Below are 14462 nucleotides of genomic sequence, written 5' to 3'. Positions count from 1 at the left end.
ATGCTCTAAGAAGCTCACAACAGAGAGCTCCAAGAGAAGAGCGTCAGTGCGTTACAGCAAGATCTGGTTCTAACTGCCTGCAATACCCAACTCCCGTATTCTCCACCGACTAAACCCTATCGACCCGAACCTCTCTATCTCTTGCCTCCATTTCCCGCCTTTCAGCGTGACACAGAGAGGAATTCGTGCTCTTTTCCAGGGCTCATCCCGATCCCTTCTCCTTCTCCTTCTCCTTCGTCTCCTTGTCCTTGACAGCCCTCAGATCCTTCCAGAACCACACCTCGTCCACCAACCTCCCGTCGCGCGGCGAAAACCCGTACTCCCGCACGACGCCGAGCCTCTCGTACCCGAGCCTGGGGTAGACGAGCTCGGCGCCGGATCCGACCTCGGTGTCGAGCATGAGGTTCCACCGGCCGTGGGCGACGGCGACGCGCTCGAGCCGCGCCATCAGCCGCGTGGCGATGCCGCGGCGGCGGTGGAGTGGGGAGACGAAGAGTTTCTCGACGAGGGCGCGGAAGGGCCCCGTCTGCGAGAAGGGCGTCGCGAGCGTGACGACGCCGGAGAGGTCGAGATGTTCTTGCTCTGGTTCTGGCTCTTGCTCCTGCTGTTGCTCTGGGTTCGTGGGGTTTGTAGATGTGGGATTTTCGGGCGTACTCGTAGTAGTGATCTTGGTCCCTCCAAGAGACCCTGTCGAGGGAGACAGTATGACAGGCCACGGTCTCCCATTGGCGTCCCACGGCGGCGAGGGCGTATTCGTAGTCGTCACAGTGCGCTCCCGGACGCTCGACAGACAAATGAGAATATGTCGCTCGCCGCGCCCGACCTCTCTCAACCGCTCCTCCCACCACCGATAGATCTGCGCGTGCGACAGCGGAGGCAGAAACGTAGCCAGCGTGCCATCATTCAAGATACACGAGGCATGGATGTGCACGATCCCGTCGAGTATGGCCGCGGCGTCGGGCGTCGAGGCAGTCAAGAGGTGGATTCCTGGTGTAAGAGGCACGGACTCAGGCGCAGGCTCAGATTTAGACATCGAGATAGACATGGTTTGTGTGTGCAAGTCGTCGTCGTCAATAATCTCAAAACTCAAGGGTTTTCGAGTCTGGAATTTCTCCTAATATCGAAAGAAAATCTGTCCAAGATGTATAGAAATATAAAGACCAAGAAGTTCAGGGTTATGTTTGTGGTATATATATATATATACTTGGTATACTTTGCACGACTCGAACAAGCGAATCCAAACAAGACAAGAAAGAATACCGAATCCCTGTTCTGTGTCTCTACCACACTCTCTACCGCTCCCTGACGCATATTGGTCATATACATGTAGTCTGCAGGGCGTGTCTTTTTGTCGATAAGGGACCTAAGTGGGCACGGCGGGTCGCTTGGAGATGGCGAAATACTGATTTGTATACTTATATGTGCCAAAAATGTGTTAGCTCCAGGCACCCAGCTAGGCAGAATAACCACCAGAAGAAAAAGAGGAAGAGGCATCTTCCATCAAAGATAGTTAAATATACTAGCAGCATATGACCGTGCACCCAAATAATGGGTATATACGTGCAGCTCCTATCGAGTCGCCCGTAAATGCGCCGCCACGACATCCATTTCTGTAGATGAATAATTGCCGAACAGGGAATCTTCGGCTCACTGCCTACCAGATGAGATCACTTCGCTGCGTGGGAGACTTCTGGAAGCAGTGAAACCCTCTGCCGTTCTCGATACTCCCTCCTCAAGCGGCCTGGGTAGGAAGGGCTGCAATGCAGGGCCGTGCTCTCCAGTATAAGCGCTGTTCAGAGGGGTGGTCCACGAACCTGAGGCTCTAAAGTGGGGAGGGGCTCTCGTTGACACCGATGCTCAACATCTCGAGACGGATGGGTTGTCCCCAAGAGCGTAGACCGACCAAAAATTACCGCGCCGCGGTCAAACTCGCCAATGACTGGCCCTGGAACCACTCGCTTGTTGGTGAAGAACCCTCTTGTCCCAATATTTTGTAGGCGTACGCAGTCACAATTGGACGCTCCCGGAGAGGTGCAAGGCTCGAATAGACTCGATTTACCCTGTACCCATCGTAGGCGAGTCGAAGTGAGGTGTTCTCTGGTTGAGCGACTGCCAGCAACTTCGTAAAGGTCTCTTAGGACTTTGACAGTGGTAGCAAGATAGCTCATCTCTCTGGGCATGGAACGCCACTTGACGCATATATCTTGAAGCTGGTCGTTGTTCAGAGGACGCAGTATGTCCTCGAATCCGCTGGCAAAAAGGACCACGGCGTCGACGTCTCGTATTAGGGCTGGCCAGCCACCACATGTCCTTCTCAGGGTTGTCCGCTTTGTCCGAAAAGGAGAGCGCTCCTCAACCACAGACCTGTATTCATAACCTTGCAGCACTTCTTGTAGGGAGAAGTGGTTGCTCGTTCCGTGGGCTTGATCCCTTCTCACGTCTTGGTCAACCAGGAACTCGAGGAGTGACCAGTAGTTCAAAACGAGGTCTCTCAAGGTGTATTTCTCGTTCGAGGATTCGGTCAGAGTAAGCGACTCATTTTCCAAGAGTACCTCTTTAGCCTCTTTAACAGACTGTCCTGTGGTCTCGGGAGAAGGCAGGAGGACTGATGAACCGGCGACCACAAACGGCTCGAGCCGGTGACGGTGTTGGCACATGTGTAGGATGACTTCTGACGCCGGTACGAGCCATCCTCGTTGATCTGATGTGTCGTAGAGGACAACTCGGGTCTTTTCTGCCTCACTCACTATGCTCCGGTAAGGGCCAGTGCGATGGAAGTAGGCATTTTCCGTCCTTTGGCCCCAGTCTGAAGTCGATTTGTGCCACGCCAAATTGCTGAAAGCCCAAGCTTCCTCCTGTCAAACTGATCGACCCCCCGGCTTCTTCCGCGCCTGAGTAGTCGATGGAGCTGTAGTTGGCATCATGACTACCAAGCGAACAGCGTGTGGCAGAGCACCAACCAAGCACCGCACGCGTCTTCTGAAGACATTCAAGGTCGACTTCGTCCATCAAAGCTCGCTTCGGGCAGCGCAGGAGACCGTCACGATATGTGAGACGCTGCTCACAGTTTGTGTTAGCTAGAAGATGCCACTGGATAATATCACCTCTCTTCTCAGTAGGTACAATCATGCTGGAAAAATCCCTTGATGACAACGCCGCCCTCATATTCGACAGCGCGAACGGCGCCCAACAGCGCGGTGAGGATTTGCAGAGGTATCTCGAGTCCAATCTCATCCCGTCGTCGACGTATAGGAAAGCCGTAGGCGATCGACACTCCCGAGAAGAGTGGTAACCAACAGGCCTCTATGTTTGTGGGCAGTGGTCTGTTCACGAATCCCATACGGCTGCGATTGTCGCGGGGATCAGAAATAATTGGACGACAATAGTCGACCTTTTCATCGCCGAAATCGTCGCCGGGAGAAGATCGAAACGCTGCTCCAGCCCAGGCAAGCATCTGAACGAGGTGCCGTATTGTTTCCTCGTTCCCAGTGGCATCAATCCTCACCGCGACCCTCTGCCACAGTTCATACACGATTTCCAAATGCTCGCCATTCAAATGCCCACTGATGGTTTCGTGACCTATGACGAGGTTAGTACAGAACTTGCAAACGAAGAAGTATCAAGCAAGGCAAGGAAAAGCCACCTAGCGTCCTTGAGCCGTGGAAGGGTATGCTTTCGCTCCACCAGTGATCACTGATCACAACACTGAAGCCTTGTGGAAAGAGAAATGAAGCACAACGTACCCCGTTTTGATAGTACCCTGGACGATTCCCAGAGATGCTGGAGTAATCCAAGAAAAAAGACGGCATTGCTCGGCCATGTTGTGCGGATGTAATCACCGCAAGTTGTCGCCTGCGCATACAAACCGAACCAGTGAGGGTCACAACTGAATCGACCTTGATGTCTGCTTCGCCGAACTGCTTCTCGAGGAATTCGAAAAACGTCCACTCCACATCAAAAGCAACGCAGCCTCCCTTGTGGTCTTGGAGAGCCCTTTTGACAACCTTATCGATCAAGAGAAATTTTGAAACGTCTCCGGATTCTGTATTGCTTGTTCTCCTCGATCTTTCCATTTCCTGCGTTGCAATGGTAAGATTGGATAAATGTCTGCTTTCAACGCCACTTTTATTGCCGACCTGCGGCTGATCCAACACGAAGGGCACCCTTCGAGGTTGTTGACCTTCAAGGGTACTGTCACGCTTTGTATTCGGATTTACTCGACTCGCTTCAAAGTCTGCTAGGGGCCATAGAATGTTGTGGTAGCCTGTGCTCTGTTGTCTGCACATGTCTTCTCGGGTCCCTGCATGCTTTTCGAGGTGTTTCTGACGTGCCTTGTGTTGGAGATCATGTTCATCGCTTTTCCCGGAGGAGATCAGAGTGGGAATGTACTCATGGGGAGAAATACGGTCGTCCGAATGCGTCGAAATACCAACGTCCACCCCATCGCCGCCAGTCTCTCCCCTTGCGGACATATTTATAGCCTGACCACCGGAATCTGTTGTTTTGTGGAGGCCTCTATCGAATGTTGAGGACCGTGCTCATGCGGGAATGAGGCCTTCGCTGAACAACCAATACGCACGCGGGAATATGGACATCCCCAGTATGCTCAGTCTTTCAGCTCAGATCTGCTAAGTTGAAGTGAGTTTGCAGTATGAAGTTCTCGACAAACCCGAAGAAAAAGGAAAGCAAAGAAAGCTGCAGGTTAGGCTGAAGAAGAGAGGACAACGGTTTGTTGTGGCCTGGCAAGGTTGACAAGGAAGGGCAAGAACAAAAGTGCCTCACATAGGTCCCACGAATAAGGTCGCTCAGCTGATATGAGCTACGGATGTATGTAAGGCAGTAAGCAAACCAGGAGACAAGAATGTGCCAATCACTTACAAAGAAAATCGGGAGTCGCTATGGCTGAATGTCGGGCTCAGTCAAAGCGCCTCGCTTCATCCTCACAGCCTCGTCTCTGGGTTGGCACAGCCCCTGGCCCTCTGCGTTGCCGTGATGCGGTGCAATAACGGTAGATTTGTGCAAAGTAAAAACCTCCTGGAATGTGGCCATATCTGTCTGTCTTGAATGTGACATTCTTAGGATATATATGTTCTGGAGTCAACCCTGCATCTCTAATCCTCCCGTACCATGAATGGTTTCACCCGTAAAGTATGATCCCAAAGGTGACGCTAGAAACACATACGCCGTGGCCATTTCAACAGGCATTCCCGGCCGTTGGAGGGGTGCCTCCTCGACTCCAAGCGCAGACATTGCTTCAGGTGGGTTTCCTTTGGTAGCAGGCTGAAGCGGCGTCCAACTGTCATTGTAGAGATAATGTCAGTACGTCGTAGAGTTGAGAAGGAAAGTGGGTGCTGTAGAAGGAAGCTGTGATAAACATACATGATCCCAGGTGCAACAGCATTGACCCTGATACCCTTAGGCGCCAACTGCTGTGCCAGGCTCCTCGTGAATGTGGTGATGGCTCCTTTTGTCGAGCTATAGTCCACAAGTTGAGGATTGCCCATATATGCCGCAACCGAGCTTGAATTGACAATGCTCGAGCCACGCTTCATATGAGGAAGGGCGTATTTGACCATGGCAAACATGCTCAAGATATTGGTGCGGAAAGTCTTCTCCACAACCCCGAGATTGATGTCTTCAATGTCATTGCAGATCTCTTGCATGGCTGAATTGTTGACAAGGACGGACAATTTGCCGAATTTGTTCATGTGTGCCTCGACAATCTTCTTACAGTTCTCTTCCGAGGTGACATCCAGGGTAAGTGGTTGAGCTTGCCTGCCTGCCTTCTCAATCTGATTCTTTGTCCATTGGGCATCTTCCTCTTCTTCTGGAAGATAGACGAAGGTGATGTCGGCACCTTCGCGCGCCATCAGCACAGCAACGGCTCGTCCAATACCAGAATCCCCACCCGTCACAATCGCCGCTTTATCCTTGAGCAGGCCACGACCCTCATAATCTCTCAGATAGGGAGCATTCCCTTCATCGTCCCAAAACTCGAGCTGTGTCCAGTTGGCGTTTGGCGCGAGCTTCGAATCAAGTCCTTTACCGCCTTCTTGGTCTTGTTCCTTTAGCGAGCTTGCAGGATAGGCGGTTGGTGGTGCTTGTGGCTTGTCCGGCATGGTGTTCGACTCGACCGCGAAAAGTGTTTACTGAAGGGCCGTAGATTTTGTTGAGGCATTTGCAGATACAAGGTATTGACGGAGATTTATTCTTGTATCGCCATGTGAACATGACATCAAGATGATCAGTGGAGGAATGCCGTCATGGCAAAATGACCCACGAATCACCGTTGCCGATGCAGATGATAGAGAATTATCCCTGTATATCTCGCTCGTGCCGATAGTCCCTCTATACTGAGGCTCGACGAGAAGATCAGTCTTCCCTTTTGGTGTTCGGTGCTGAAGGTGGCCGGGTGCAACCGCCTTGTGGGGGGAGAATTGGACTTTTTGATGTAAGCCTGGAACACTTTTCCGGATCCGAATCAGCCGAACCCCTGTAGCAAGATTGACAGGAACCTCAATGATTCACATTTGACCACGCGCGGCCGGTGCGGATGAGTTGGCTTTCCCGTCTCATTGGTGTTTGGTTCAGACTATACCGTCAGTCAATCTAAGCGTTGAAGCACGTACACACGCTCCTCCAGATTTGGTGTTATCCGGATAGTTCAGTTGTGGCTTGCTGCATCCAAGTTCTAGGGCAAAGGAGGTATCCATGTGTTGTATGGAAGCTTGATACTTGGGTAGACACCCTTCGGAATGTCAGCATGAGCATCGCTCTAGCATCTCAAATCATTGGATTCATCTCCTTTGCCATCACACTGGCAACCTTGTTGGGTGCGTAAATGAGTCTGAAAGAACAGCTTCTGCCACGAATCTCATCATGTTGCAGGAGTGTATCGAGATCTTATATCAACAATTCGCAAAGCTGACACGGCCATCCCGCTTATGTTAGGCAACCTTCGGCAAGAGATCGAAGAAGAACGAGCTCTCCTGCGCTATCGATGCCGCGAAGGGGACCAGTATGGTGTCTTTCCTTCGCTGCGCAAACGGACGCGAAAGCAGCGAGAAGTGGCCCAACTTCTCCAGTCGTCAATCGATAAGATATGGCAACAGTTCAAGAATATCGAACGGCCATTCCTTATAGGAAATCCATTGCGCGCAGAGCAGGTCCAGAAGGGCGACTACTGGGGTGAAAGTGATGTCGAAGAGAAACCCCGTGCCAGACCAGATAAGACCAAGACAAGGGGTCGAATGGAGTTGGCCGAAGCAGGATTTGCTCCCGAGCATCAGCCTCATTACTATCAAACCGATCTTGCCCATCGTTTCATCTGGTGGGTTCTGTTCTAGCGACTGCACTTCGAACTGGACTAACTCCCGCTAGGTGGCAAAGTAGATCCGCTGTCGAAGACATGTTGACTCAGGTTCAACGTATTCAGATTCGCAGGATCGAGAGAGATGTGTTTGAGACCGATGAACTAGTGAAGCGCTGCTTGAACAGGTTAGGAGGCCGAGGGGGTCGTGGAAGAAGTGCACATGGCAGCTCCAGCGATAGTCGAGGTGGCGGTGGCGGTGGTATTCGAGGCATCGCCAGGCGTAACGTGAGATCGAGGACTGGCAGCTTACTGACTCCAGGTCGACGTCCAACCACAGCTAGTCAGTTTGTCCGACAACGTGAAGAAAGAGAAGTTACGCGGGCACACTCGGAGAGTGGCAGATCTCGGCAAGGTGACACCACCAATACGAGACAGCGCAACAACCGCAGTCCAAAAACACGGTATGAGTCCGAAGTCATTCACCCTGGAAGAATTTTCGTGGATGTAGGTGACAGTGAGCCTGCGCGGCGAGAGCGGATTGTGCCAGTGAGAAGTTACAGCCGCGACCGTGGCAGAGACAGATATTCTGGCTCTGAAACAAGATGAAGCCGTCACCTTCAGAGAAGATAACTTTGCATTAAACACACTCGGCAGGTTCTGTCCATTGTTGCCAGACAAAAGTGTTTGACGAGATTATTCCTTTCTCCATGCTTTGAATTCGTCTTCGAGGTGAGCTTTGAGCTGTGTGAACTTATTCCCAAACATCTTTCCGCAGCGCCAGCACTTATAATCCTTTGTCAGATTGGCATTCTGATAGCTTGTTTGGCGCCTGATATCATCCCGTGCGAGCGGGAAATCCTCTAGTGGGATGAAGAAGTCGGTATTGAAGCTGTTGTAATGCTTCCGGTGCTTCAGTCGATCCGAATGCATGTCGCGGCTGATGATGTGGATATGTAGGTGATTCATCGAAGGATGCGCATGGATTCCTACTTTGAATTCCTTGGTGAAGTCTCGTCCAGGCGGTGGATTGTCTGGAGGGTTCTCGCTTTCCATTGCAGCAATGCGTGCTTTGCATGTTTCCGAGTAAGGACTGATCAACCTGGACAACTCGGATGCCGCCAGCTTGACGGCTGCAGAGGCCTCCGTCCGCACCATGTCCAGAAACTCCTGGTCGTCCAAGGCATCACGCGGATTGAGAGTTTGTTTCGCTGGGTCTCGTGGTAGAAGAAGTAGATGGACTGTAGCTTTTGGGAATGCATCCCGAACCAGGACTGTTTTGTCATTATGTAGAATGACAATATCTGAGGGGAACTTGGCCGGCTCCAAAATGTACGCGAGGAGGCCGTTGCGTGGATCGCCTGGGTTGCTGAGCTTGCCTGTGTGCTTGAAGTCCTCTTGCTTTGGATGCTTGGATTTGGGTGACATGAGTTCTGAAAAGGCATTGCGCTTGGAGGCGAGAGCGCTAGGCTTGGACGCTTCCTCAGGCTGCTCATCAGTGACAACTCCGGACTTTGATGCCATTTCGGTCAGTGGCTGATGTATTTGTGATGTGGGAGTTGAAGTTTCACGAGCGGAAGTGTATGGTAACAAGGAAAAGCCATAGAAGGTTAGTGAAGGAGGAACCAATGAGGATTTTGAATGGACAATGCGCAGGAGGAGCTGGTCGAAGTATCACCACCATCACCACCACCACCACCACCACCACCACCACCACCACCACCACTGCTGCTGGACTCGGTAGTCAGTCAGAATATCATATCACGACTGGCGCGACATCTACGTTGGCAGGTATCCAACAAAACAACAACGGTCAAGGTTCAAAGCCACGTCATTTGCGTTTCAATACCGAAGATCTCATTCTGGGAGAAAGGCGAGACTTAGTGGACTGCCTTCAGTAATCTCCCTCCCCATCCGTCTTGTCCGCAGTGGGATGCCTGTTCTCTGTATCTGGTGTATGACTTGCATCCCATAAGAATCAAACGCCGTGGCAGAATCATCCTCCATGACTGCCAAAACCTGCCTTTTCAACCTCCCAAATAATATGTAGAAGAAGATAATCTTTCAATTTTGCGGCGCAAGCCTCAAGAAATCTTGATTCTCAACGACTTTTGAGCACCCCAAGAAAAACAATGCAAGCCAAACCAGTTAGTCCAGTTTCATTCCACGAGAGACATATGCACTCTTAAACTCCGCGCGGTCAAAGAGCCCCAGCAACCATTCGCTTGTGGGATGTGAGATGTGGGTATTGCGCCATGGGTGACCTCTTCTTCAAGCTTTCCCCGTTCCTCTACATGACCACACACCGGCTGCAGCAGCCTGCGCTGTCTGCGTGGTTATCCATCTCCATCTTTTGACCAGGGCCTAGGGATCCAAGACCAGGCGCGCCACCGGGATACCCTGACATCTCTCGGTTATATCTTCGAATTTCTCGAACGAGGTCGTAGAAGGCATTGTCAACGTTTATTCGGGATTTTGCAGACGTTTCGATGAATTTGCAGCCAAACTGTCTCGCCAACTGAGCTCCCTCCTCTTTCGAAACCACTCTTTCCGACTCAAGATCACACTTGTTGCCCACGAGAATGATGGGGAAGTAATCTTTGTCCTTGACTCGGAGAATCTGTTGCTGGAAAGTCATGATTTCTTCGAACGACTGTCGCGAGGTTATCGAGTAGACAAGTAAAAACCCTTCGCCAGTCCTCATATATTGTTCTCTCATGGCCGAGTATTCTTCTTGACCAGCCGTGTCCAGAACATCGAGGAGGGCAACTTCATCATCTATCATGCATTGCTTGCGATATGAGTCTGAAGATATATGTCAGCGTACTTCCAGAGTTTGATGACTTTCGTGATTCATGCGAACCTTCAATTGTGGGATCGTATTCGTCGACAAAGTGGCTTTGGATCAGTTGGATAGTCAAGCACGATTTGCCCACTCCACCACCTCCCACCACCACCAGCTTGTATTCGCGCAGAAACTGCAACGGTTGCGTTAGTTGTGACATTCTCTCCTGTAGGATACGAAGAGGAAATGTGTAAAATCGGGGTCAAAGCACCTTTGAAGCCATGACAGAGAGCTACAGCCACAGCTCGGGGTCTCGGAATGAAAAGCCTCGCCCAGAGACAGGTATTCCAAAAACGTTCAAGGGTGGCGTTATCCTGGCAAAGTGATGCTCAGACTGCAAAATTGCGATACAGGAGCGCCCGGCCAAAGGGCGTCCGACGAAAAGGGCAAGGGCGCAGGCGAGGACGGGTTCCGTTCGCGGGCAAAGTGATCAGGATCGACGGAAAGTGGTGGTGGAGGAGGAGAATGAGAGACAGGTGGATGATCGGTCGTCCTCGGCAGCTTGAAGTGAAACAGAGGTGTTGAAGCGCTTTGTAACAGCGACTTGCGAGGTGACTGTAGACGAGGCGAGGAGGAAAAGAGACGGAGGTTTCGATAGCTCAGCAATATTTCGAGGGGTTCGCGTTCGCTTGTGAGGCTCGGTTGAGGATAGTTTGGAGGGTAAAGGTTCAGAAGCGTCGTGCAAGATTCGAGGAACTGACGGAAACAGCGATGGTGAGTCGTGCTCGCAGAATGAACAGTGGAGAGTTTGGGTCAAGGGCAGTAGTACGCCAGGGAGGTTCTAGGAATGGGCTGGCCTGAAGTGGTGTGGATGTGGACTGAGACTCTAGTCTAGGACCAGGATCAAGGGTTCGCAGGGAGAGGAGCCGACAAGGGGGCCAGGTGGGAAGGATGAAGGGAGGCACTGCAACCACTTTATCACACCAGCCGCTGAGGAGAATCTTGTGTGAGTGTGAGAATGCGCGATAGGAGAGGGGTTGGTTGAGATTCTGTTTGACCAAACACGGACTTAGTCGGTGGTCTTATCGTGCTCGTTCTCGCGACAACAAAACTATCGGTTCGCAAAGAATCAATACATTGGGGAAGGTGGCCGTTGCAAAAGGGAGAAGAAATGTGTTTGTTCCAAGACAAGAAGAGGGCGAGGGAGACGCCAACCCGATCGCAGGCAACGCCTTTGCGCCCTCCACCATCCTTGGTTGGCTTTGTTACTTGGTGCTAGTGAATACTTGCAGTTGTTCGGTACTCCCCCAAACTACAAGTACAGACCATAATCGGCGATAGGGTCATCAGGTGCCCTACCTGTGAGGAGGTTCTATTGCTTGCCAGATCTGCTATACTTTCGGGGTGGTGTGGCCTTGTCCTCTCTTTCTACGCAGCCATTGTTGCCTTGCGGATACACCTACGGCCTGCATTCACCTCATCGCCTCTCCTTGGTGATCAAGTCCCGATCAACTGTGTTTTTGTTCTCGGTTTTTTCTTCACAGCCTCCGTTGCCCCCTATTCCCTACCGAAAACGAACGCCCCTACGCTCGCCTAGCTGCCGGCAACCAGTTGGTGGAGTGCGGCCAACAAGGCAATGAACCATGGCCCCTAGCGTGGTGCCCATGTTAGTGCTAGAAAATGCATCCCCTTCCTCTGGTGACCTTGACCCAACCACGGCTCCCCAAGAAAACCGGGTGGGCGGTAACCGCTGAATACCCGCCCGCCCAGTTCCAGCCAAAACTTGCACTTAATGCCTCGACTAGCCGTTGATTCGGCGGCTCCTCCACCCATCACACCCGTTCACACGCCGTCTCGAACATGCCTTCCCCTAGCACCGCGCTTCTATCCCTTGTCAACGTCCCAGAAACCTTCCTCCTCTTACGTTGTGGCTTCCAGGCGTTCGGGACATCATGCTACGCACTACCGAGTCCTTACCTCCAGGCCGGGTAGGGGCAAGAAGCAAACATGAGATAACTGTTATACCGCGTTGCCACTGCCTCCTCTGTTGGACAGGATCTATAGCGACATGGCCAAGTACGAGTACATATGGCAAAGGTCACCGTTTTGGCCTACGAGTTCAAGCACAAGCGTCATTCCCGCCTCTGGTTGTTATTCCCACCCAGCCCCTGGCAGAAGCGAGCAAACCAACCCACAGACCAGTCCGTCTTGGCTCTTGAGGGCAAGGGGATTCCGTGAAAGGACAAACACGACCAGTCGTTACCCACACCGTCGGAAATACGAGCAGAAGTGGTATCGATTTGATCTTCCTCCTGCCCCAGCAGGCCCGAACATGATGACAGGTACGAGAGCTGTGGAGGAAGATGGGTGTCAGCTCGCCGATCGTCAACCCCCTTTCAGATATCCCACTTAGTCAGGGTGACATTCTGGAAAATTGCCCATATTTGAAGTCTGCTCGATTCCACCCGGACCTGCGCCACTACTGGCAATCCCTCATGCTTGAGCGATGATATGCACCAATATGAAGGCACAAGCAACCACGACGCTATCATTTGATGCATTGACTGCGAGTGTTCGGTCCACGTGGTTTCCCAGGTGTGGCACCTCGTCACTTCATTCGCAAGCTAGCTGCTTGATATTTCCAAGGATGCAATAGACACGACCTTCTGACGAAAATCTCCCCACGTCTTCTATTCGATTTGCGTAGCATCCTGGCGACCTAGGCAATATTTTGCATGAGATCGCCTGCGACACATGTAACGACCTCGCTTACAGGATCTGGATCGAGCTTAGGTAGTTCGTTGAACGGAAAAGAAACCACCATCTTGAAGGGTGTCTTTAGAAAAACGACACACAAGTTGATCTTTAGGGTTCTAGAATAGCGTCATGCATCTTTATCCTTTCTCACATCCGTCTCATCGTCGGTATCATCTTCACCTTCTACTCCGATCCTCATGCCCCTGACACCCGCAGCCACTTCCGCCTCTAACGTGTCCATGTATTCTCGATCACTGCCCACCAACGTCACCACATTCCTGTTCTTGCCCCATCGAGGATAACTTCCCACCTTGATGCCCTTGGGCTCGACCTTGGCAGCTAATTCAGTAAGGTAATGTGCGACCTGGCTCTCCGCTAACGGAGTGCTAAAGAGCATTCGATACATTCCCTTGCCTTCGGGATCTTTCAGACGAGGAAGAATGCGAGGCTTCATCCCGTCCAGCAGCGTCTCGAATATCCTCGGCACACCAGGTAGGATGTGGATGTTACCGTTCACCACCGAGATTGGGACCCAGAGATCCTCCTTAACAAACAAGACCTGCTCCTCATCGGGGATATTAGGGTCCGTTGGGAGTTGGGCCATGCGCATTTTCGCGGTCAAGGCTGGTGAAGGTTTATCCCAGTCGAAATCTGGCTGTGATTTGTGAGGTCGAGAGTATTTCCTCATCTTGGCCATGGTGGGCTCGTGCAACTTGAGCTCAAGCCCAAATGCTTTGGCTATTGACTTGTACGTTATATCATCGTGGCTTCAGTTTGTCAGTGGATGCACAGCCGGCTCAAGATGGAGTGCTGGAAAGACATACGTGGGCCCGATCCCACCACTCGTTACCACGAAATCATAGTTCTTAGACATGCGCCTAGCAGCCTCTATTATCTCGTCTTCATCGTCTGCAATAACCTCGATTCTCTTCAATTGCATCCCCAGGGAAAAGCAGAAGCGGGCAAAATATGCGGAGTTAGTGTCGACAGTCTAACAACATTCGCGCACAGGCGTCAGTCCTGCCTTTATCCCAAGCCACCATTGCGGATGAGTGTTCTGACCTTCCCACCTAGCACCTCATCTCCTATAACTATACATCCTGCCGTATGTATCGTTCCATTTTTGGACGCAGAGCTGGAGTCGGCTTTAGATGATGTCATCTTCGAAATCGAGGACGAGGACGAGGATAAGGCGGCGGCAGAACGGTGCGCGGAGTTCGGCAAAGGTCGTATAAGGTGTCTAGCAACTAGAGAGAGGCGAGAGAACATTGATCGCCGTGGACGATGGGGAGCGAGCGAGGGGTGATGGGTGCAATGGGAAAGACCGTTGTATTTCAACGGTAGTTTTGCATTGAGGAGAGTGATGCCGACAGAAATGCAGGGCGCAGGTTGATACATAAGCCGACAGAAGGCAGAAGGATGAATGTGCCCCACCATCAACCGACCACCGGCCAGCCAGCCCGTCCAACATCTCAATTACTCCAACGCTGACAACCCATTCCATAAAATCATCTCGCGACGCTGGACTTGCACCAAGTGATGCGAATCTCCGGCTAAGAAAATCCTCACATCGAACCGCAATCCACCGCGGACTCTCGCGTCAACTCCTAC

At 51.8% G+C, this 14462-nt stretch overlaps 7 protein-coding genes across 7 annotated transcripts; 1 reads left to right on the top strand and 6 right to left on the bottom strand.

Annotated features, from left to right (window-relative positions):
- Positions 1-202: 202 nt before the first annotated feature.
- Positions 203-1045, bottom strand: Z517_01693 (uncharacterized protein; the record flags this gene model as incomplete). The annotated part of the gene is made up of 1 exon (XM_013434652.1): positions 203-1045. The coding sequence occupies one exon, from the start codon at positions 1043-1045 to the stop codon at positions 203-205; it is 843 nt and encodes a 280-aa protein (XP_013290106.1).
- A 748-nt stretch (positions 1046-1793) lies between these two features.
- On the bottom strand, positions 1794-4472 carry Z517_01692 (uncharacterized protein; the record flags this gene model as incomplete). The annotated part of the gene is made up of 4 exons (XM_013434651.1): positions 1794-2671; positions 2748-3077; positions 3124-3579; positions 3863-4472. 4 exons carry the CDS (start codon positions 4470-4472, stop codon positions 1794-1796), a joined length of 2274 nt encoding a protein of 757 aa, XP_013290105.1.
- A 625-nt stretch (positions 4473-5097) lies between these two features.
- Z517_01691 (uncharacterized protein) lies at positions 5098-6119 on the bottom strand (the record flags this gene model as incomplete). Its single annotated transcript, XM_013434650.1, has 2 exons — positions 5098-5296; positions 5380-6119. The coding sequence occupies 2 exons, from the start codon at positions 6117-6119 to the stop codon at positions 5098-5100; spliced, it is 939 nt and encodes a 312-aa protein (XP_013290104.1).
- Positions 6120-6763: 644 nt separating this feature from the next.
- Positions 6764-7820, top strand: Z517_01690 (uncharacterized protein; the record flags this gene model as incomplete). Its single annotated transcript, XM_013434649.1, has 4 exons — positions 6764-6833; positions 6889-7330; positions 7381-7597; positions 7632-7820. 4 exons carry the CDS (start codon positions 6764-6766, stop codon positions 7818-7820), a joined length of 918 nt encoding a protein of 305 aa, XP_013290103.1.
- A 185-nt stretch (positions 7821-8005) lies between these two features.
- Z517_01689 (uncharacterized protein) lies at positions 8006-8833 on the bottom strand (the record flags this gene model as incomplete). Its single annotated transcript, XM_013434648.1, has 1 exon — positions 8006-8833. The coding sequence occupies one exon, from the start codon at positions 8831-8833 to the stop codon at positions 8006-8008; it is 828 nt and encodes a 275-aa protein (XP_013290102.1).
- Positions 8834-9599: 766 nt separating this feature from the next.
- On the bottom strand, positions 9600-10314 carry Z517_01688 (Ras-like protein; the record flags this gene model as incomplete). The annotated part of the gene is made up of 2 exons (XM_013434647.1): positions 9600-10114; positions 10137-10314. 2 exons carry the CDS (start codon positions 10312-10314, stop codon positions 9600-9602), a joined length of 693 nt encoding a protein of 230 aa, XP_013290101.1.
- A 2664-nt stretch (positions 10315-12978) lies between these two features.
- Z517_01687 (uncharacterized protein) lies at positions 12979-14012 on the bottom strand (the record flags this gene model as incomplete). The annotated part of the gene is made up of 3 exons (XM_013434646.1): positions 12979-13618; positions 13676-13842; positions 13914-14012. 3 exons carry the CDS (start codon positions 14010-14012, stop codon positions 12979-12981), a joined length of 906 nt encoding a protein of 301 aa, XP_013290100.1.
- Positions 14013-14462: the final 450 nt, after the last annotated feature.

Source organism: Fonsecaea pedrosoi (assembly GCF_000835455.1).
Source record: "Fonsecaea pedrosoi CBS 271.37 unplaced genomic scaffold supercont1.1, whole genome shotgun sequence".
NCBI lineage: Eukaryota > Fungi > Ascomycota > Eurotiomycetes > Chaetothyriales > Herpotrichiellaceae > Fonsecaea > Fonsecaea pedrosoi.
The sequence above is the reverse complement of the archived record's forward strand: the minus strand, read 5'-3'. Positions and strand labels throughout refer to the sequence as shown.